This window comes from Pseudophryne corroboree, chromosome 6 (assembly GCF_028390025.1).
Source record: "Pseudophryne corroboree isolate aPseCor3 chromosome 6, aPseCor3.hap2, whole genome shotgun sequence".
NCBI classification, from domain to species: Eukaryota; Metazoa; Chordata; class Amphibia; order Anura; family Myobatrachidae; genus Pseudophryne; species Pseudophryne corroboree.
This window is the reverse complement of record NC_086449.1, coordinates 624,891,623-624,914,854: the sequence shown is the minus strand read 5'-3', so window position 1 is coordinate 624,914,854 and position 23,232 is coordinate 624,891,623. Positions and strand designations below refer to the sequence as shown.

Genomic DNA, 23,232 nt, shown 5'->3' with positions numbered 1-23,232 from the left:
GTTCTATTGTACCGAACCAGGACTGAGCTGGTGGTAAGTAGGGAGAACTCCAGTTTCTATTTCTATCTGTGAGCTAGTGTCCCTAACGCACAAGTTAATTTTACACTATGGGCATAATTCTGATTTGTAAGTAAAGCACAAAAAAAAAAAAAAAAAAAAAAACTAGAAATTTTTCTGGAACAAACCATGTTGCAATGCAAGGGAAGCAAATACATTTATATTTCTCTATCGTCCTAAGTGGATGCTGGGGTTCCTGAAAGGACCATGGGGAATAGCGGCTCCGCAGGAGACAGGGCACAAAAAAGTAAAGCTTTTACCAGATCAGGTGGTGTGCACTGGCTCCTTCCCCCTATGACCCTCCTCCAGACTCCAGTTAGATTTTGTGCCCGAACGAGAAGGGTGCAATCTAGGTGGCTCTCCTAAAGAGCTGCTTAGAGAAAGTTTAGCTTAGGTTTTTTACTTTACAGTGAGTCCTGCTGGCAACAGGATCACTGCAACGAGGGACTTAGGGGAGAAGTAGTGAACTCACCTGCGTGCAGAGTGGATTTGCTGCTTGGCTACTGGACACTAGCTCCAGAGGGACGATCACAGGTACAGCCTGGATGGTCACCGGAGCCGCGCCGCCGGCCCCCTTGCAGACGCTGAAGAGAGAAGAGGTCCAAAATCGGCGGCTGAAGACTCCTGAGTCTTCATAAAGGTAGCGCACAGCACTGCAGCTGTGCGCCATTTTCCTCTCAGCACACTTCACACAACAGTCACTGAGGGTGCAGAGCGCTGGGGGGGGCGCTCTGAGAGGCAAATAAAAACCTTATTAGAGGCAAAAAATACCTCACATATAGCCCACAGAGGCTATATGGAGATATTTAACCCCTGCCTAACTTCAAAAATAGCGGGAGACGAGCCCGCCGAAAAAGGGGCGGGGCCTATCTCCTCAGCACACAGCGCCATTTTCTCTCACAGAAAAGCTGGAGAGAAGGCTCCCAGGCTCTCCCCTGCACTGCACTACAGAAACAGGGTTAAAACAGAGAGGGGGGGCACTGATTTTGGCGATATTGTATATATATAAAAGATGCTATAAGGGAGAAACACTTATATAAGGTTGTCCCTATATAATTATAGCGTTTTTGGTGTGTGCTGGCAGACTCTCCCTCTGTCTCCCCAAAGGGCTAGTGGGTCCTGTCCTCTGTCAGAGCATTCCCGGTGTGTGTGCTGTGTGTCGGTACGTGTGTGTCGACATGTATGAGGACGATGTTGGTGAGGAGGCGGAGAAATTGCCTGTAATGGTGATGTCACTCTCTAGGGAGTCGACACCGGAATGGATGGCTTATTTAGAGAATTACGTGAGAATGTCAACACGCTGCAAGGTCGGTTGACGACATGAGACGGCCGACAATCTATTAGGACCGGTCCAGGCGTCTCAGAAACACCGTCAGGGGTTTTAAAAACGCCCATTTACCTCAGTCGGTCGACACAGACACAGACACGGACACTGAATACAGTGTCGACGGTGAATAAACAAACGTATTTCTCATTAGGGCCACACGTTAAGGGCAATGAAGGAGGTGTTACGTGTTTCTGATACTACAAGTACCACAAGAAAGGGTATTATGTGGGAGTGAAAAAACTACCTGTAGTTTTTCCTGAATCAGATAAAATAAAATGAAGTGTGTGATGATGCGTAGGGTTACCCCGATAGCAAATATTGGCGTTATACCCTTTCCCGCCAGAAATTAGGGTACGTTGGGAAACACCCCTTAGGGTGATAAGGCGCTCACACGCTTATCAAGTGGCGTTACCGTCTCCAGATACGGCCGCCCTCAAGGAGCCAGCTGATAGGAAGCTGGAAAAATATCCTAAAAAGTATATACACACATACGGTGGTTATACTGCGACCAGCGATCGCCATCAGCCTGGAGATGCAGTGCTGGGTTGGCTTGGTCGGATTCCCTGACTGAAAATATTTTATTCATGTAGAGCATTTAATAGGATGCATTCTATATATATGTATGTGAGATGCACAGAGGGATATTTGCTCTCTGGCATCAAGATAAGTGCGTTGTCCATATCTCCCAGAAGATGTCAGGGACACGACAGTGGTCAGGTGATACAGATCCCATACGGCAGATGGAAGTATTGCTGTATAAAGGGAAGGAGTTATTTGGGGGTCGGTCCATCGGACCTGGGGACCACAGCAACAGCTGGGAAATCCAACCTTTTTTACCCCAAGTTACATCTCAGCTAAAAAAGACACCGTCTTTTCAGCCTCAATCTTTCCTTTCCCATGAGGGCATGCAGGCAAAAGGCCAGTCATATCTGCCCAGACATAGAGGTAAGGGAAGTAGACTGCAGCAGGCAGCCCTTTCCCAGGAAAAGAAGCCCTCCACCGCGTCTGCCAAGTCCTCAGCATGACGCTGGGGCCGTGCAAGCGGACTCAAGGTGGGGGGGGTAGTCTCAAGAGTCTCAGGGCGCAGTGGGATCACTCGCAAGTTGACCCCTAGATCGTACGAGTATTATCCCAGGGGTAAAGATTGGAGAGTCGAGACATCTTCTCCTCGCAGGTTCCTGAAGTCTGCTTTACCAACGGCTCCCTCCGACAGGGAGGCAGCATTGGAAACAATTCACAAGCTGTATATCCAGCAGGTGATAATCAAAGTACCCCTCCTACGACAAGGAAAAGGGTATTATTTTTCCACACTATATTGTGGTACTGAAGCCAGACGGCTTGGTGACACATAGTCTAAATCTAAAATGTTTTGAACACTTACATAAAAGGTTCAAATCGAGATAAAGTCACTCAGAGCAGTGATAGCGAACCGGAAAAAAGGGGACTATATGGTGTCCCTGGACATCAAGGATTACCTCCATGTCCAAATTTTGTCCTTCTCATCAAGGGTACCTCTGGTTCGTGGTACAGAACTGTCAATATCAGTTTCAGACGATGCCGTTTGAATTATCCACGGCACCCCGGGCCTTTTTACCAAGGTAATGGCCGAAAAGATGTTTCTTCAAAGAAAAAAGGCATCTAAATTATCCCTTACTTGCACGACCTAAAAAGGGCAAGTTCCAGAGAACAGTTGGAGGTCGGAAGAGCACTATCTAAAGTAGTTCTTCGACGGCACGACTGGATTCTAAATATTCCAAGAATCGCAGCTGTTTTCCGACGATACGTCTGCTGTTCCTAGGGATGATTCTGGACACGGTTCAGAAAAAGGTTTTTCTTCCCGAGGAAAAAGCCAAGGAGTTATCCGACCTGTCAGGAACCTCCTAAAACCAGGAAAGGTGTCTGTACATCAATGCACAAGAGTCCTGGGAAAAATGGTGGCTTTTTACGAAGCAATTCCATTCGGCAGATTCCATGCAAGAATTTTCCAAAGGGATCTGTTGGACAAATGGTCAGGGTCGCATCCTCAGATGCACCTGCGAATAACCCTGTCGCCAAGGACAAGGGTATATCTTCTGTGGTGGTTGCAAAAGGCTCATCTATTGGAGGGCCGCAGATTCGGCATACAGGATTTGATCCTGGTGACCACGGACGCCAGCCTGAGAGGTTGGGGAGCAGTCACACAAGGAAGAAACTTCCAGGGGGTATGGACGAACCTGGAAAAGTCTCTTCACATAAACATTCTGGTACTAAGAGCAATCTAAAATGCTCTAAGCCAGGCGGAACCACTCCTGCAAGGAAAACCGGTGTTGATTCAGTCGGACAACATCACGGCGGTCGCCCATGTAAACAGACAGGGCGGCACAAGAAGCAGGAGTGCAATGGCAGAAGCTGCCAACATTCTTCGCTGGGCGGAGAATCACGTAATAGCACTGTCAGCAGTGTTCTTCCCGGGCGTGGACAACTGGGAAGCAGACTTCCTCAGCAGACACGATATTCACCCGGGAGAGGGGGGTCTTCATCCAGAAGTCTTCCACATGCTAATAAACTGTTGGGAAAGACCAATGGTAGACATGATGGCGTCTCGCCTCAAGGACAAGTATTGCGCCAGGTCAAGAGATCCACAGGCAATAGCTGTGGACGCACTGGTAACACCTTGGGTGTACAAATCAGTATATGTGTTTCCTCCTCTGCCTCTCATACCAAAGGTATTGAAGATTATACGGTGAGGAGGAGTAAGAACAATACTAGTGGCTCCGGATTAGCCAAGAAGGACTTGGTACCCGGAACTTCAAGAGTTGGTCACGGACGACCCGTGCCCTCTACTTCTGAGAAGGGACCTGCTACAACAGGGTCCCTGTCTCTTTCAAGACTTACCGCGGCTGCGTTTGACGGCATGGCGGTTGAACGCCAGATCCTAAAAGGGAAAGGCATTCCAGAAGAAGTCATTCCTACCTTGATTAAGGCAAGGAAGGAAGTCACCGCGAAACATTATCACCGCATTTGGCGAAAATATGTCGCGTGGTGCGAGGATCGGAGTGTTCCGACGGAGGAATTTCAACTGGGTCGTTTCCTACATTTCCTACAATCAGGATTGTCTATGGGTCTCAAATTGAGATCTATTAAGGTTCAAATTTCGGCCCTGTCAATATTCTTCCAAAAAGAATTGGCCTCAGTTCCTGAGGTACAGACTTTTGTTAAAGGAGTACTGCATATACAGCCTCCTGTGGTGCCTCCGGTGGCACCGTGGGATCTAAATGTCGTTTTAGATTTCCTCAAATCCCATTGGTTTGAACCATTGAAAAAGGTGGATTTTAAATATCTCACATGGAAAGTGAATATGTTACTGGCCCTGGCTTCCGCCAGGAGAGTATCTGAATTGGCGGCTTTATCTTATAAAAGCCCTTATCTAATCTTCCATTCGGATAGGGCAGAACTGAGGACTCGTCCGCATTTTCTCCCTAAGGTGGTATCAGCGTTTCACCTGAACCAACCTATTGTGGTGCCTGCGGCCACTGGCGACTTGGAGGACTCCAAGTTGTTGGACGTTGTCAGAGCCTTAAAAATATACATTTCAAGCACGGCTGAAGTCAGAAAATCTGACTCGCTGTTGATACTATATGCACCCAACAAGTTGGGTGCCCCTGCTTCTAAGCAGACGATTGCTCGTTGGATTTGTAACACAATTCAACTTGCTCATTCTGTGGCAGGCCTGCCACAGCCTAAATCTGTTAAGGCCCATTCCACAAGGAAGGTGGGCTCATCTTGGGCGGCTGCCCGAGGGGTCTCGGCATTACAATTCTGCCGAGCAGCTACGTGGTCGGGGGAAAACACGTTTGTAAAATTCTACAAATTTGATACCCTGGCAAAAGAGGACTTGGAATTCTCTCATTCGGTGCTGCAGAGTCATCCGCACTCTCCCGCCCGTTTGGGAGCTTTGGTATAATCCCCATGGTCCTTTCAGGAACCCCAGCATCCACTTAGGACGATAGAGAAAATAAGAATTTACTTACCGATAATTCTATTTCTCGGAGTCCGTAGTGGATGCTGGGCGCCCATCCCAAGTGCGGATTATCTGCAATACTGTACATAGTTATTGTTAACAAATTCGGGTTATATTGTTAAGGAGCCATCTTTAAGAGGCTCTTTCTGTTATCATACTGTTAACTGGGTTTAGATCACAAGTTGTACGGTGTGATTGGTGTGGCTGGTATGAGTCTTACCCGGGATTCAAATTGCCTCCCTTATTGTGTACGCTCGTCCGGGCACAGTACCTAACTGGAGTCTGGAGGAGGGTCATAGGGGGAGGAGCCAGTGCACACCACCTGATCTGGTAAAAGCTTTACTTTTTTGTGCCCTGTCTCCTGCGGAGCCGCTATTCCCCATGGTCCTTTCAGGAACCCCAGCATCCACTACGGACTCCGAGAAATAGAATTATCGGTAAGTAAATTCTTATTTTTTACTGTGCAGGGTAAATACTGGCTGCTTTTGCATGTAGCCTACAAATGATTCTCTCTCTATACTGTACATGTTATACCTGCTTCACCTACAGTACAACATGGTTTTCCCAGGTGCAGTTACTTGCTTTTTTTTTTTTTTGCTTTACCTGCAAATTGTTGTTTGAGTTTCTTGTTTTTGCATGACAACTGAGCTCCCATGTTAAGTAAGGATAGGAATGGAATATTTTCTTTACCAAAGTGTTCACCTCTTGTGGATGGTACGTAACTCACAGAGTCTGTGTTGCCCAATAATGAGGTATATTCAATTACAGTCGGAAGTTCTGACAGGGCGTAAAGACAGCACTTTCCGCCGATAATCCGAACTTTCCAACACTTCAATATTCAACTGAAGTGCCGCTTTCCACCCTGTCGGAACTTCAGGTAAGTCGAAAAGCATAAGGATGAGCGGAATCCATGTATTTTCGACCACGCCGTGGTCAAAAATTATCCGTTTTTGACCATTTATTTTCGCCCATAAGAGAGGGTGGAAATGAATGGTCGGAATGGGAGGGAAAACGGGTGGAAACGGCCAGCTATTGAATACGGACTTGTCGGATCGTCTCTATCACAGAGGATCCAACTGTAATTGAATATACCCCAATAAATTAAACGATCAGTAAAAAAAAAAACCCCACAAACTTTTTATTGTATCTATTCAAACACATTCAAAACAGCAAAACAAACATAGAATTACCACAGAGATTAAAATGCACTAACCGTCTGCTGAGAACTTGTCAATTGCCTGACTCAACGTGAGAAAGTTCCCGGTGGATTTGGACATCTGATAAGATATATTATTCAAGACTAATTTGATTACAATAACTATTAAATCGATTTAGGACCATACATTTTATGGAAATAAGCAAATCTAAATATGTAAAAAAGCAAAAGAGCAAACAAATCTTCCACAATAATACAAATTAATTAAAAAACATAAAATAATTATGCTGTACCTTTTCTGAATTCAGCAGCAGGTGTCCATTTGCCCTCACAGCCACTGGCCATTTGCCACTAAATTAAAATAAACACAGAAAAAGAAGTGTTAACATTTATATTAACATAAAAGTCACCAATTATTACCTCTCTTCAAAATCCAAGGGTCACTCCAGCATACTGTTCATTCTCAATAGCATTGTCCAACAGTTCTCAGTCTCCACTCCTGCCCCCACCTCATCCCCTACCTGTCCGTTTTCCCTAAGGCTGTGTCCCGGGGCTCCTTGTCTTCTCTTGCATCACCTCCTCCCTCTGCGAGCTTGTAACCATCGTCATCCTTCAGTATAACTTGTACACCCAACTTGATCTCTCTCCCCCTTATCTCATATTACCTGCTGCTTGTCAACCACCTCCTTGTTGATGTCCCACCGCTTCCTTAAACTCAGGCACACTAAAACTGTAATCATTGTATTCCCGTTCCCCCAGACTCGCTCTCTTTTCTCTCTTTTTCACTGTTAACAAATCACTGTTCCTCTGTTCCCCAAGTTTGAGGTCTAGTTGTCATCCTCTACTTTACCTGCTCTCACATCCAGTCCCTCTCTCACTATTGATGGATCCATCACTGCAATATTATCTATGGCCTTATAATTTCATGCCTTGTTTACCTTAATCTACTTTTCGCTGGCTACCTATATCCCAATTTGCCCTCCTTCAGTCTATCCTTAATGCCACATTTTCCCTTGCATCATTCAATCTCTGGCAATAGCTCCACAGACTCCCTGCCCTTATCAAAATTAAACTCAAACTCCTCTTGCTCACTTTGCAAGCCCTCAAGCACTCCACCCCTGCATAAATGTTCAGTCTCATTCCCATTCACACTCCTGCCCATACTCTTTGCTCTGCCAATGACTGCTGTCTCCTCCACCCAGCTTTTCCTGTGCACCCCTATCCTCCGGAACGCTCTCCCACACTCCATCAGAAATTCAACCTGCACCTACCTACCATTAAACGTGCCCCTAAAATTCATCCCTTTATCTAAGCCTACCACACCTATTCCTAAACTCTCTGATCTCTGCAATACCCTACTCTGTTCCCACCTTGTGTCCGGCTACAGCCCTACTAGAATGTATGCTCTTGTGAGCAGTGCCCTCTCTCCAATTTGCACTCACCTATCTTCAGGCCACATAGCCACATGATTGTATAGATAATAGGATAAGTGATTTGGGACAAGATCTTTTCCAGATACTCTCAGATCTACTGGATACCAGAATTCAAACTCATTTTTTAACTTGTCCAGTTTCTCTTTGGGGATGGTGGTTTTAGGTAGTGGAGCTTTCTTGAAAAATATGTAATCCCAGACCTCCTTGGTCATTTGTTCTGGCCTGAGGAATAAATGTGAGCAATAAACAGCAATGCGACAAACTAGTTTATAAAAACGCCTGAGTGAAGATCCTCACTGGCTACCTACAATAGGTGAGGTAAAGTATTAACTTACCTGATACGTATAGGAGAGTCTGTCCGCCCCCAAAGATCATTCCCTTGCAGAAGATGACATACAGTGTAGTAGGCCATGTATATTGTAGAGTCAGAAAGAGACTCAATAAGCCAGTGCTCATCCCAAGGTAAGCGAGAACCTGAAAAAAATTAAGAGAAAGAAGAAAAAAAAAAGTTTGTTGGACACTGAATACAAGACACCAGATTGCCTTGCATCACACTGACAATATCATGTCTTCAACTATTAGGCTACATTAACAATAGAGATCAAGAAATTATAAATACCCAAGCCATATGTTCTAGAGCAGGCATGTTCTTGTAGCCAGCCCATGGTGGCTTCAAAGTTTCTTCTAGTCTCTTCACAGAACCTTTAAAAAATTATAATGCAAATTTTGTAAAACACGCTAGGCACTTTAGTATAGACCGTTTGCATACATGTAAAGGAAAGAGCCATTTTACGGGTTCAACCAATATATTTAGCATATTTATTTAGTAGGAACAAGTAACATTACAGAGGCATGAGGCAAAGTGCCACTTGACACAGCACAGTCCACATATTGCTGTAAAACACAAAATCATGAATTCTGGTTTTAACCAAATAAATGCCTCTGTATGGGAGCAGAGATGTATGAATAAATGTTATAAAAATTATCTTACGTCTCCAGGTTCTTTAAGCATTCTGTAGTCTGTTTCTTCCAGTTCTCTTCTCCATAATCCAGGTACCTAAACAAAATAGGGAGGAGAGATAAGAGGAAGGATGGTAAAACTTGACCCCTAGTTTATATCGCTGACACTGATTTGACACATCAGTTTAATCTTTTAGCAATTCATGCACCAAAATGCACAAAAGAAGATCTGTGTAACAGCATATATAGCTAAATCAGCGAGCAGCTAGTAATACTATTATGAGAGGCAATATATTCTATTTTTAAGTATGCATTCGAAGAAAAAAATTTATGAATGTTTAAATCGGATTTAAAAAATGGCTAAATATAAGTAGTTATTTGCGACATGTCTTTTGAAGTTGGAAAGAAAAAAATAAGGAGATTTAAGTTCTTACTTGGTTGAATCCTTTTCTTCGAGATCCATAGGGGATACCAGCTTTAGACAGTGGGTATAGGCTGTGAGTAGAAGCCTGGGCACCATTCTTTTTTTCCCAGCAGCAGCTCAGGTTCCTTCTCCCCTATATCCTGTCCAAAAGCCCTAGGCAGGCCAGTTAGCAAACGTATGGGCAGAGGACCACGTGACCTGCAGAGGCACCACATCGAGCTGGTGCAATGTGAGGAACCATGGCCGGGGCAGGAAGGTCCACCACAGTGTAAGTGTGGCGATTGATGAAACAAAACTATCTGGCTAAACTCTGCTTTGTAGCTGGCTAGCCTTGCTTAGGAAAGTCAGACAAAAAGCTGGTTCTGTCCACATAAATCCAAAGAGCTCACACAACATCCAAGGAGGCCTCCTCCGGTTAAGAATCAGGTGCTTAAAAGGCAAGTACCACAATCTATAGGTTGATTTGAAACAGAGTAACCACCTTAGGGAGGTAGCCCAATTGCTTCCAAAGACCAGCCCGGTCTGAGTGAAAGACCAGAAATGTGGAATGACAAGACAACGTGTTCAAGTCTGACACCAGCCGGGCCTACGCTATGGCAAGTAGGAAGACAAAAGATGAAGATTGAAAAACCATGAAGCACTAACAAACAGGGTTGTATATGATGGACACCCTGTAGCAAAGTCAGGCATCAGCAAAATCTGTTTCCTGTACCTACAAAAGTAGACAGGCAGAGGCCCAAATCCAAACCCGCCTGCAGAAAAGAGAGGACTCAGAGTTTAAATGACCTGGGGTTAGAAATCCTAGCTGAACACCACGAGTAGCAGTTCTGCCAAACACAGTGAAAAAGCTGTGCAGAAAAAGGTTTAAGGGCATTCATTGTGGTATAGATGACCAATCGGGAGAACCCCTTAACCCTCAGGACGGATGTCTCAAGAGACACTTCGTCAAAGCAAGATGGGCCAGAACCGGATGAAGACAAGGACTAAGAAAGTAGCTCCGGTCAAAGAGGAAGATGCGGTGGAGTGTCAATGGAAAGGCCTAGCAGATCTGCGTACCAAGGCCTTTGCAGGCAATCAGAAGCCACAGGAATAACTGTGCTGTCCTCTGACCAACTTAAATTTGAAGATGACCTGCGTAATTAGCACTATTGGGTTGGGGTGGGGGGGCGGAATTGTACATGAAAAGAAAGGACCACCAAATGAGCCTGGGCTGCTGCTGGGAGAAAACCCACTGTCTAAAACCTGGGTCTTCAAATTGTGGCACTCCTGCTGCTATGGAACTAACATCCCAGCATGTCCTGCCAGTTTTGCTATTAAGGCATGCTAACACGGAGGCTGGGCATGCTGGGATGTGTTGTTCCACAGTAGCTGGAGAGCCACAGGTTGAAGACCCATAGTCTAAAGCATGTGTCCCCTATGGAATGATGAAGAAAACTCAATCCAAAAGTGAGTGGTCCAAAGTAAGCACAATGTCCTGGGGAGACTTTATTTCGGTTTTCTTTCCTGACGAGACCTTCATACTCTCCAGGCTGATTTTGCGAACTTGTATTATTCCACAGTGAACTCACCTAACAGCAGTGAGATGCATGCACACAAAAACGAGATTTATGGTAAGAACTTACCGTTGTTAAATCTCTTTCTGCGAGGTACACTGGGTTCCACAAGGATTCACATCGGGGTGTAGAGTAGGATCTTGATCCGAGGCACCAACAGGCTCAAAGCTTTTGACTGTTCCCAAGATGCTCAGCGCCGCCTCCTCTATAACCCCTCTTCCATGCACAGGGAGCTCAGTTTCGTTAACCAGCCCAATGCAGTAGCAGGTACTAGAGACGACAACCGCTCGTAGCCAAGTACACCATACACTCACCGCAGGAGATGGTGTCAGCTTCTTTGGATTGGTATTGGCATATCCACTAAGTGCCTCAGGGTGGGCGCCTTGCGGAGCCCAGTGTACCTCACAGAAAGAGATTTAACAGTAAGTTCTAACCATAAATCTCGTTTTCTGCTGCGGGGTACACTGGGCTCCACAAGGATTCACATCAGGAATGTCCCAAAGCAGTTCCTTACGGGAGGGGACGCCCTGTAGCGGGCACAAGAACCCAGCGTCCAAAGGAAGCGGTGGTATCAAAGGCATAGAACCTTATAAATGTGTTCCCGGAGGACCACGTAGCCGCCTTGCACAACTGTTCAAGGGTCGCACCACGGTGGGCCGCCCAAGAAGGTCCAACCCACCGAGTCGAATGGGCCTTAATGGTAGCAGGAGCTGGACGACCAGTCTGTACATAAGCATGTGCAATCACCATTCTAATCCATCTGGCCAGAGTCTGCTTGGAAGCAGGCCAGCCATGTTTCTGAAAACCAAACAGTACAAAAAGAGAATCAGATTTCCTAACGGAGGAAGTTCTCTTCACATAGATACAGAGAGTCCGTACCACATCCAAAGACCGTTCTTTGGGAGACAACTCAGGAGAATTAAAGGCCGGAACCACAATCTCCTGGTTAAGGTGGAAAGAAGACACCACCTTAGGTAAATAACCTGGCCGTGTTCTAAGAACCGCCCGGTCACGGTGAAAAATCAAATAGGGAGACTTGCAGGATAATGCACCGAAGTCCGAGACCCTTCTAGCTGAAGCAACAGCCAGCAAGAATAGGACCTTAAGGGATAGCCACTTAAGGTCAGCAGAGGCTCAAAAGGAGACACTTGCAAGGCCTCCAAAACCACCGACAAGTCCCAAGGGGCCACAGGCGGCACATAAGGAGGCTGAATCCTCAACATACCCTGAGTGAATGTATGGACATCAGGTAGGGTGGCAATCTTTCTCTGAAACCAAACAGACAAGGCAGAGATGTGAACCTTGAGGGAGGCCAGACGCAAGCCTAAGTCTTTACCCTGTTGTAGAAAGGCCAATAGTTTGGCCGTACTAAACTTGAAAACGTCATGATTGAGACGCACACCAAGTAAATTAAGCATTCCAGAACCTATGGTAGATCCGAGCGGAAGCCGGCTTATGGGCCTTCAACATAGTTTAAACGACTGCCTCAGAAAAACCCTTGGCCCTCAGGACGGAAGCCTCAAGGGCCATGCCGTCAAAGCCAGACGGGCTAAATCCTGGTAAACACAAGGGCCCTGAACGAGGAGGTCTGGTCGTTGTGGAAGTAGAAGGGGACGATCCCACGAGAGACCCAGTAGATCGGAGAACCAGTGCCGTCTGGGCCACGCTGAAGCGACCAGAAGCAGGTCTCCTCCTTCTTGCTTGAACTTCCGTATTACTCTGGGCAGTAGTCACACTGGAGGGAACACGTACAGTAGCTGAAAGTTCCATGGAATTGCCAGAGCGTCCACGAACGCAGCTTGAGGACCCTTTGTCCTTGCTCCGAAGACCGGAACCTTGTGATTGTGTCGAGACGCCATCAGATCCACATCTGGAAGGCCCCACGTGTCCACGAGAAGTTGAAACACCTCTGGATGGAGGCTCCACTCTCCTGCGTGTACGTCCTGTCGACTGAGATCGTCCGCTTCACAGTTCAGGACGCCCAGAATGAACACTGCGGATATGGCCGGCAGATGGCGTTCTGCCCACTGAAGAATCCGTGATACTTCCCTCATTGCCATGCGGCTTCGAGTGCCACCCTGATGATTGATGTACGTTGTCCGATTGTACTTGAACAGGTCTGTTCTGTATGAGATGCTGGGCCATTGTCAACGCATTGAACACTGCCCGCAGTTCCAGAATATTTATCAGGAGGAGAGACTCCCCCTTGGTCCACCGACCCTAAAGAGAGTGTTGTTCCAACACCGCGCCCCAACCTCTCAGACTGGCATCCGTTGTCAGAAGGACCCAGTCGGATATCCAGAAGGGACGGCCCCTGCTCAATTGTTGGTCCTGCAGCCACCAGCTCAATGACAGGCGGACCTTCGGAGACAATGAGATCATGTGAGATCTTATCCGGTGAAGTAGGCCATCCCACTTGGTCAGAATTAACTCCTGCAGAGGGCGAGAGTGGAACTGAGCATACTCCACCATGTCGAAAGCCGACAGCATGAGACCCAGCACTTGCAATGACGAATGTATCGACACTTGCGGACGAGATAGGAAGCATCGAATCCTGTCCTGAAGCGGTGAGTGTCCAATAACGCTCCCAGGTGTAACATGCTCCGAGCAGGAACCAGGGAAGATTTCTTCCAGTTGATCAGCCACCCGTGGGTTGTCATGCACTGGATCGTTAGATCGAGATGACACAGGAGAAGTTCTGGGGAATTTGCCAGGATCAACAAATCAAGTACGGTAGGATCCTGACCCCTTGACGGTGGAGTGTAGCCATCATGACCGGCTTTACTTTGGTGAAAACTCGGGGAGCCGTTGTCAAACCAAAGGGTAACGTCCGAAATTGGTAATGAAGGTTGCCCACCGCAAACCGCAGGTACTGTTGATGAGATACCGCAATAGGAATATGCAGGTAGGCATCCTGTATGTCCAGGGGGACCATATAGTCCCCAGGCTCCATAGCCAGAACAATAGAGCGCAGAGTTTCCATACGAAACTTGGAGACCCGCACATGCTTGTTCAAGGACTTCAGACTGAGAATGGGCCGCGAGGACCCGTTCGGTTTCGGGACTAGAAACAGCGGTGAATGGTACTCCTTGCCTCTCTGAGCCAGAGGCACCTGTACCACCACTCCTGTGGTCAGAAGGGAATCTACCACCGAGTGCAACGTGTTTGCTTTTGCCGGATCCAGAGGCACATCTGTCAGGCAAAACCGCTGCAGGGGACGATTCTTGAAGAGTATGGCATAACTTCGAGCGACGACTTCCCTCGCCCAGGTATCTGAGGCGGTCTTCAACTATTCCTGGGCAACACCTAGAAGTCGGCCCCCCACCTTGGGATCCCCCAGAGGGAGGCCCGCCCCATCATGCGGCAGGCTTGTCCATTTTGGAAGCTGGCTGATGGGCGGCCCAGGCACGCTTCGGTCTGGGCTTGGCAGGTCTGGAAGCACGAGCTTGCTTTGGGTACGCCTGACCTTTTGCTTTTCCTGGAGGACGAAAGGGCCGAGGGAAAGTACAGTATTTGCTGGCGTATAAGACTACTTTTTTGCCCTGAAAAACATGCCTCCAAGTGGGGGGGGTCATCTTATACGCCGGGTGCACTTCAGTTGGGATAGACATAGCTGCCATAGTGGCCTTCCGATACTCGCCCGGTGCCCATAGTGGCCTGCCGATGCCCGCCCACCTCATTCTACATACCATCCAGTATCGCGCGGTATCCAGTGCGGCCGCGGCGGGTCACTAGTGCCAATTACAGGGAGATGCAGGGACTGGCCGGAGGCGCTGCAGTCACGTTGTGGCCGTACAATGGTGACAATGACAGGTACTGTAATGGCACTAATACTAATGGCACTCATGTGAAAGCGGTAACAATAAATGCACACAGGGGTATACTTTTATACATTTTACAACTTTCTCCTCGCCCCCTCCCCCCTTCTTATGCATACCTTGATAAATACTCCCTATCCAAATCTCTTATCAGGTCATAATATACAGTATGTCACAAATCTGATGTTCTTTTACGTTTTATTTGGTGTGTGGAAGGGGGTAGTCTTATACGGCGAGTATATAACAAACTCTATATTTCGAGTGGAAATGTTGGGGGTCGTCTTATACGCCCAGTCGTCTTATACGCCGGCAAATACGGTACTTTTAGCCTTCTGCGTTGAAGGAGTCGTACTAGGTAGGCAAGCTGTTTTAGCAGTAGCCAGATCAGCCACAATCTTATTGAGGTCTTCTTCAAAGAGAATATCTCCCTTGAAAGGAAGCACCTCAAGGGTTTTCTTGGAATCCATATCCACCGGCCAGGATCTCAACTAAAGGATACGTCTGGCCAAGACGGACGTAGTAGCAGCCTTGGCAGCGAGCACCCCGGCATCGGAGGCCGCCTCCTTAAGGTACAGAGAAGCCGTGGCAATATACAAGAGACATTGTCGAGCATGCTCAGAAGCATTTGAAGGCAGTTCCGCCTCAAGTTCCTGAGCCCATGCCTCAACAGCTTCGGCAGCCCAAGTCGCTGCAATTGTTGGCCTATGCACAGCCCCCATTATGGTATAAATCGCTTTTAAACAGCCCTCCACACGTCGATCAGTCGGTTCCTTCAGAGAGGTGACGGCAGTTAATGGCAGAGCAGAGGAAACAACCATACACTCCACATGAGAATCTACAGGCGGAGGGGTTTCCCAATTTTTACATACCTTCGCAGAGAGAGGATAGCGAGCCAACAGTCTCTTATTCGGTGTAAATTTTGTCCCCGGATTTTCCCAGGAATCCTGACTTATGTCAACCAGGTGTTCAGAATGGGGTAAAACTTGTTTAACCACCTTCTTACGTTTAAACCTATCCGTTTTCTTGGAGACAGTCTCAGGCTCAGGATCATCAGCCACCTGAAGAATGAGTCTGATTACCTCAATCAAATCCGGGACATCCACCAATGACTTCCCTTCCCCATCAGAAACATCAGTGTCAGTGTCTGTGGGATCAGTATATGTGCCGTCCTCAACAGAGGACGTGTCTGGAATAGCAGTGGATTGGGAGGAGGTAATGGCCCGTTTAGAAGACGACTTAAGTCTTAGGCAGGTGAGAGTGACACTTAGATTTAGTCATAGATCGGTTCAAATGCTGTAACTGAGTGGAAAGCTGATCCGCCCATGGCGGGTTTACAGCAGGGACCATAAACTGTTGCAGTGGCACAGGTGGTCCCACAGGCGGTGTCAATTTAGTCACAAGCGTGTTTAACAATGTGGAAAATGTAGCCCAAGGTGGGTCTTGTGATGCCCCAGGAGCTACCGACCCACTGGGGGGTAAGGAACCCCCTGAACCTGAACTCTCAGCTGCCATATTATCCTCCGTTACGTCCGCGGCCTCACTACCACACAGTGTGGGAGAAGCCCCAGCGTCGTTGCCTCGTGTAGCAGACATAACTATTGGGTAACCAGGTACAAAGTGTAGCAGCACTATACCTATCAAGAACTCTCAGTAAAGCGTGCCTATGATAGCACAAACCAGGAGTTCAAGAGATATAGATTAAATGGTGACTATAAATCACAAGTAAAAAATAAGAATTTACTCACCGGTAATTCTATTTCTCGTAGTCCGTAGTGGATGCTGGGAACTCCGTAAGGACCATGGGGAATAGACGGGCTCCGCAGGAGACTGGGCACTCTAAAAGAAAGATTAGGTACTATCTGGTGTGCACTGGCTCCTCCCTCTATGCCCCTCCTCCAGACCTCAGTTAGGGAAACTGTGCCCGGAAGAGCTGACATTACAAGGAAAGGATTTTTGGAATCCAGGGTAAGACTCATACCAGCCACACCAATCACACCGTACAACTTGTGATAACCTTACCCAGTTAACAGTATGAACAACAACTGAGCCTCACTCAACGGAAGGCTCATAACAATAACCCTTATTTAAGCAATAACTATATACACGTATTGCAGAAAGTCCGCACTTGGGACGGGCGCCCAGCATCCACTACGGACTACGAGAAATAGAATTACCGGTGAGTAAATTCTTATTTTCTCTGACGTCCTAGTGGATGCTGGGAACTCCGTAAGGACCATGGGGATTATACCAAAGCTCCCAAACGGACGGGAAAGTGCGGATGACTCTGCAGCACCGAATGAGCAAACACAAGGTCCTCCTCAGCCAGGGTATCAAACTTGTAGAACTTTGCAAAGGTGTTTGAACCCGACCAAGTAGTCGCTCGGCAAAGGTGTTTGAACCCGACCAAGTAGTCGCTCGGCAAAGCTGTAAAGCCGAGACCCCTCGGGAAGCCGCCCAAGAAGAGCCCACCTTCCTTGTGGAATTGGCTTTTACTGATTTTGGATGCGGCAATCCAGCCGCAGAATGAGCCAGCTGAATCGTGCTACAGATCCAGCGAGCAATAGTTTGCTTTGAAGCAGGAGCACCCAGCTTGTTGGGTGCATGCAGGATAAACAGCGAGTCAGTCTTCCTGACTCCAGCCGTTCTGGAAACATATATTTTCAAAGCCCTGACTACGTCCAGCAACTTGGAGTCCTCCAAGTCCCGAGTAGCCGCAGGCACCACAATAGGTTGGTTCAAATGAAACGATGATACCACCTTTGGGAGAAATTGGGGACGAGTCCTCAATTCTGCCCTGTCCATATGGAAGATCAGATATGGGCTTTTACATGACAAAGCCGCCAATTCCGACACACGCCTAGCCGATGCTAAGGCCAACAGCATGACCACTTTCCACGTGAGATACTTTAGTTCCACGGTCTTAAGTGGCTCAAACCAGTGGGATTTCAGGAAATCCAACACAACGTTAAGATCCCAGGGTGCCACTGGTGGCACAAAAGGGGGCTGAATATGCAGCACTCCCTTAACAAACGTCTGAACCTCAGGCAGTGAAGCCAGTTCTTTTTGAAAGAAAATGGATAGGGCCGAAATCTGGACCTTTATGGACCCCAATTTTAGGCCCATAGTCACCCCTGACTGTAGGAAGTGCAGGAATCGACCCAGCTGGAATTCCTCTGTAGGGGCCGTCCTGGCCTCACACCAAGCAACATATTTTCGCCATATACGGTGATAATGCTTTGCTGTCACGTCCTTCCTAGCCTTTATCAGCATAGGAATAACTTCATCCGGAATGCCTTTTTCCGCTAGGATGCGGCGTTCAACCGCCATGCCGTCAAACGCAGCCGCGGTAAGTCTTGGAACAGACAGGGCCCTTGTTGCAGCAGGTCCTGTCTGAGAGGCAGAGGCCATGGGTCCTCTGTGCACATTTCTTGCAGTTCCGGGTACCAAATCCTTCTTGGCCAATCCGGAACAATGAGTATTGTTCTTATTCCTCTCTTTCTTACTATTCTCAGTACCTTGGGTATGAGAGGAAGAGGAGGAAACACATATACCGACTGGTACACCCACGGTGTCACTAGGGCGTCCACAGCTATCGCCTGAGGGTCCCGTGACCTGGCGCAATATCTTTTTAGCTTTTTGTTGAGGCGGGACGCCATCATGTCCACCTGTGGCAGTTCCCATCGCTTTGCAATCTGTGTGAAGACTTCTTAATGAAGTCCCCACTCTCCCGGGTGGAGGTCGTGTCTGCTGAGGAAGTCTGCTTCCCAGTTGTCCACTCCCGGAATGAACACTGCTGACAGTGCTTGCACGTGATTCTCCGCCCACCGAAGAATCTTTGTGGCTTCCGCCATTGCCATCCTGCTTCTTGTGCCGTCCTGGCGGTTTACATGGGCGACCGCCGTGATGTTGTCTGACTGAATCAGCACTGGCCAGTTTCGAAGCAGGGGCTCTGCTTGACTCAGGGCGTTGTAAATGGCCCTTAGTTCCAATATATTTATGTGTAGAGAAGTCTCCAGACTTGACCACAGCCCTTGGAAGTTTCTTCCCTGAGTGACTGCCCCCCATCCTCGGAGGCTTGCATCCGTGGTCACCAGGACCCAGTCCTGTATGCCGAACCTGCGGCCCTCGAGAAGGTGAGCACTCTGCAGCCACCACAGAAGAGACACCCTGGCCCTTGGGGACAGGGTGGTCAGCCGATGCATCTGGAGATGCGATCCGGACCACTTGTCCAACAGATCCCACTGAAAGATCCTTGCATGGAACCTGCCGAAGGGAATGGCTTCGTATGAAGCCACCATCTTTCCCAGGACTCGCGTGCAGTGATGCACCGATACCTGTTTTGGTTTCAGGAGGTCCCTGACCAGAGATGCTAATTCCTGGGCCTTCTCCTCCGGGAGAAACACCTTCTTCTGTTCTGTGTCCAGAATCATGCCCAGGAAAAGCAGACGCGTTGTAGGAATCAGCTGCGACTTTGGAACATTCAGAATCCAGCCGTGCTGTTGCAACACTTCCTGAGAGAGTGCTACGCTGATCAACAACTGCTCTCTGGACCTCGCCTTTATGAGGAGATCGTCCAAGTACGGGATAACTATAACTCACTTCTTCCGAAGGAGTACCATCATTTCGGCCATTACCTTGGTAAATATCCTCGGTGCCGTGGACAGGCCAAACGGCAACGTCTGGAACAGGTAATGACAGTCCTGGTACCACAAACCTGAGGTACTCCTGGTGAAGTGGGTAAATGGGGACATGCAAGTAAGCATCCTTGATGTCCAGCGACACCATAAAATCCCCCTCTTCAAGGCTTGCAATAACCGCTCTGAGCGATTCCATTTTGAACTTGAATTTCTTTATATAAGTGTTCAAGGATTTTAAATTCAGGATGGATCTCACCGAACCGTCCGGTTTCGGTACCACAAACATTGTGGAATAGTAACCCCTTCCCTGTTGAAGGAGGGGGACCCTGATAATCACTTGCTGGAGGTACAGCTTGTGAATTGCCGCCAGTACTACCTCCCTTTCCATGGGGGAAGCTGGCAAGGCTGATTTGAGGTAACGGTGGGGGGGGGGGGGGGGGGGGAGTCGCTTCGAATTCCAGCTTGTATCCCTGAGATACAATTTGTACAGCCCAGAGATCCACCTGTGAGCGAACCCACTGGTTGCTGAAGTTTCGGAGACGCGCCCCCACCGCACCTGGCTCCGCCTGTGGAGCCCCAACGTCATGCGGTGGACTTAGTGGAAGCAGGGGAGGGCTTTTGTTCATGGGAACTGGCTGCATGGTGCAGCTTGTTACCTCTACCCCTGCCTCTGGCAAGAAAGGATGCGCCCCTGACCCTCTTGCCTTTCTGAGAACGAAAGGACTGCATTTGATAATACGGTGCTTTCTTAGGCTGTGAGGAAACCTGATGCAAGAAAGTCGACTTTACAGCTGTCGCTGTGGACACGAGGTCCGATAGACCGTCCCCAAACAATTCCTCACCCTTATAAGGCAAAACCTCCATGTGTTTTTTAGAATCAGCATCTCCTGTCCATTGCCGAGTCCATAAGACCCTCCTGGCAGAAATGGACATGGCATTAATTCTAGAGCCCAGCAGGCAAATGTCCCTCTGAGCATCCCGCATATATAAGACGTCTTTTATATGGCCCAGGGTTAGCAAAACAGTATCCCTGTCGAGGGAATCTATGTCGTCTGACAGAGTATCTGTCCATGCTACTACAGCACTACACATCCAGGCTGAAGCAATAGCAGGTCTCAGTAGAGTACCAGAGTGTGTATACACTGACTTCAGGATAGCTTCCTGCTTTCTATCCGCAGGCTCCTTTAGGGCGGCCGTATCCTGAGACGGCAGGGCCACCTTTTTAGATAAGCGTGTCAGCGCCTTGTCCACCCTAGGGGATGTTTCCCAACGTAACCTGTCCGTTGGCGGGAAAGGGTACGCCATCAGTAACCTCTTAGAAATCACTAGTTTCTTATCAGGGGAACTCCACGCTTCTTCACATAATTCATTTAATTCATCAGATGGGGGAAAAGTCACTGGCTGCTTTTTCTCCCCAAACATATAAACCCTCTTGTATTAACAGGGTTAATCTCAGAAATGTGTAATACATCTTTCATTGCAATAATCATGTATCGGATGGCCTTGGTCATTTTAGATGTAAATGTGCCTCATCATCATCGACACTTGAGTCGGACTCCGTGTCGACATCTGTGTCAACCATCTGAGATAGAGGGCGTTTATGAGCCCCTGACGATTTCTGAGTCGCCTGGGAAGGCGCGGGCTGAGACCCCGGCTGTCCCAAGGCTGCAGCGTCATGAAACCTTTTATGTAAGGAGCTTACATTGTCGTTTAAGACCTTCCATATATCCATCCAATCAGGTGTCGGCCCCGACACCACACTTATCTGCCCTTGCTCCGCCTCCACGTAACCCTCCTCATCAAACATGTCGACACAGCCGTACCGACACACCACACACACACAGGGAATGCTCAGACTGAGGACAGGACCCCACAAAGTCCTTTGGGGAGACAGAGAGAGAGTATGCCAGCACACACCACAGCGCTATATAACACAGGGATTTTCACTTATAATAAGTGATTACCCAATAGCTGCCTTATATGTTTTATTTGCGCCTAAATTTATGTGCCCCCCCTCTCTTTTTTACCCTTCTTGTACCTGGATACTGCAGGGGAGAGCCTGGGGAGCTGCTTCCAGCGGAGCTGTGAAGAGAAAATGGCGCTGGTGTGCTGAGGAAGAAGGCCCCGCCCCCTCAGTGGCGGGCTTCGGTCCCGCTTTCTGTGTAAAAAAATGGCGGGGGTTTTTACATATATACAGTGCCAGACTGTATATATATATATATATTTTTATTGCCAAAAGGTACTTCATTTGCTGCCAAGAGCGCCCCCCCCCCAGCGCCCTGCACCCTACAGTGACCGGAGTGTGTACGTGTGCTGGGAGCAATGGCGCACAGCTGCAGTGCTGTGCGCTACCTTAAATGAAAACAGGAGTCTTCTGCCGCCGATTTCGTCGTCTTCCAGCTTCTGTTGTTCTGGCTCTGCGAGGGGGATGGCGGCGCGGCTCCGGGAACGGACGATCGAGGACAGGTGCCTGTGTTCGAACCTTCTGGAGCTAATGGTGTCCAGTAGCCTAAGAAGCACAAGCTAGCTGCAAGCAGGTAGGTTTGCTTCTCTCCCCTTAGTCCCACGTAGCAGTGAGTCTGTTGCCAGCAGAAGCTCACTGAAAATAAAAACCTAATAAATACTTTCTTTACTAGTAAGCTCAGGAGAGCCCACTAGGAGCACCCAGCTCTGGCCGGGCACAGATTCTAACTGAGGTCTGGAGGAGGGGCATAGAGGGAGGAGCCAGTGCACACCAGATAGTACCTAATCTTTTCTTTAGAGTGCCCAGTCTCCTGCGGAGCCCGTCTATTCCCCATGGTCCTTACGGAGTTCCCAGCATCCACTAGGACGTCAGAGAAATACACTGTCAGTATATCTTGTAATACAATCCTATATTAAACAGAAAGAAAAACCTGAAACACTTAAGGTGCATACACACGGAGCGATATAACTGAGCGATTTTGACTATATAGTCAAAATCGCTCAGAAAGTTAGTGCATATCTCTCCATGTGTACACAGCCAGCGATAGCGATGCGCGTCCCCGCCAGGTCGCTATCGCTGCTAAAAATAGACTGTGCAGGCAAGTCAATTTTGGCTATGTCGCTGGAAAAGAAAAAGCATCCCCTTGCTTGAATGAGTTAGCCAAAATCGCTCATAGCCAAAATCGCTGGAAAAGTTAGTCAAAATCTCTGGTAAAGTTAGTCAAAATCTCCTACAGCCAGTTCAAGGGAAATCGCTTAGTCAGAATCACTCCGTGTGTACGGACCTTTAGCCCCCTCAGGTATAGCAATATAGGAATAGCCCACTGACTGAAATACCCTTTAATAAGGCAACCACGCAGCAGCTACATGCACACACAAATATATAGTCACAGGCTTACCATGCAGAAATTATGTACCATAAAACTGCACTGGACTAGCAATACAAAGTAATACTCAGTATGGCTATATGTGCTAACAATAGATATAACAATGCACAGTAAACACTGGATGTATATCACAGGGTGTTTGTACCACACAAACCTGAATGTATGCACTCTTTCTTAACTAACACTGTCCCAGTGATAGATAGAATACTTAAGTGTCCTGTAAGAAGCACAGCACTGGCAATCAGGCGGATCTACAGAGGAGGATTTGCCCCAGCAGTCCTAGAAACAGCTCAGCTGAATCTATGATGGCCGCTGGTCCGGAGTGAGGGAGAGATACAGATGGGTCCACGGCTATCTTGGCTAGTTTGTTGCGCCTAGGCACAAGATGTTTTATTAACATAAACCAGGGGTGGGGAACCTCCGGCCCGCGGGCCGTATGAGCCGTTTGGTCCGGCCCACCAGCTTGTGTCAGTGAGACACGCTGCCGCTCAGTCCGGCGGCAGCGTGTCTCAGCTGT

General features: G+C 48.1%; 1 protein-coding gene across 1 annotated transcript in view; it reads right to left on the bottom strand.

Moving 5' to 3' along the window:
• Window positions 1-23,232, bottom strand: part of LARS1 (leucyl-tRNA synthetase 1) — a 211,236-nt gene that overhangs the window by 49,121 nt on the left and 138,883 nt on the right. Inside the window, exons 17-22 of the mRNA XM_063928113.1 lie at window positions 8,965-9,030; window positions 8,593-8,675; window positions 8,309-8,447; window positions 7,983-8,195; window positions 6,834-6,891; window positions 6,598-6,661 (exon numbers count right to left, since the gene is read on the bottom strand). Coding sequence (XP_063784183.1) covers window positions 6,598-6,661; window positions 6,834-6,891; window positions 7,983-8,195; window positions 8,309-8,447; window positions 8,593-8,675; window positions 8,965-9,030 — 623 coding nt within the window. The remainder of the gene's footprint in view (window positions 1-6,597; window positions 6,662-6,833; window positions 6,892-7,982; window positions 8,196-8,308; window positions 8,448-8,592; window positions 8,676-8,964; window positions 9,031-23,232) is intronic.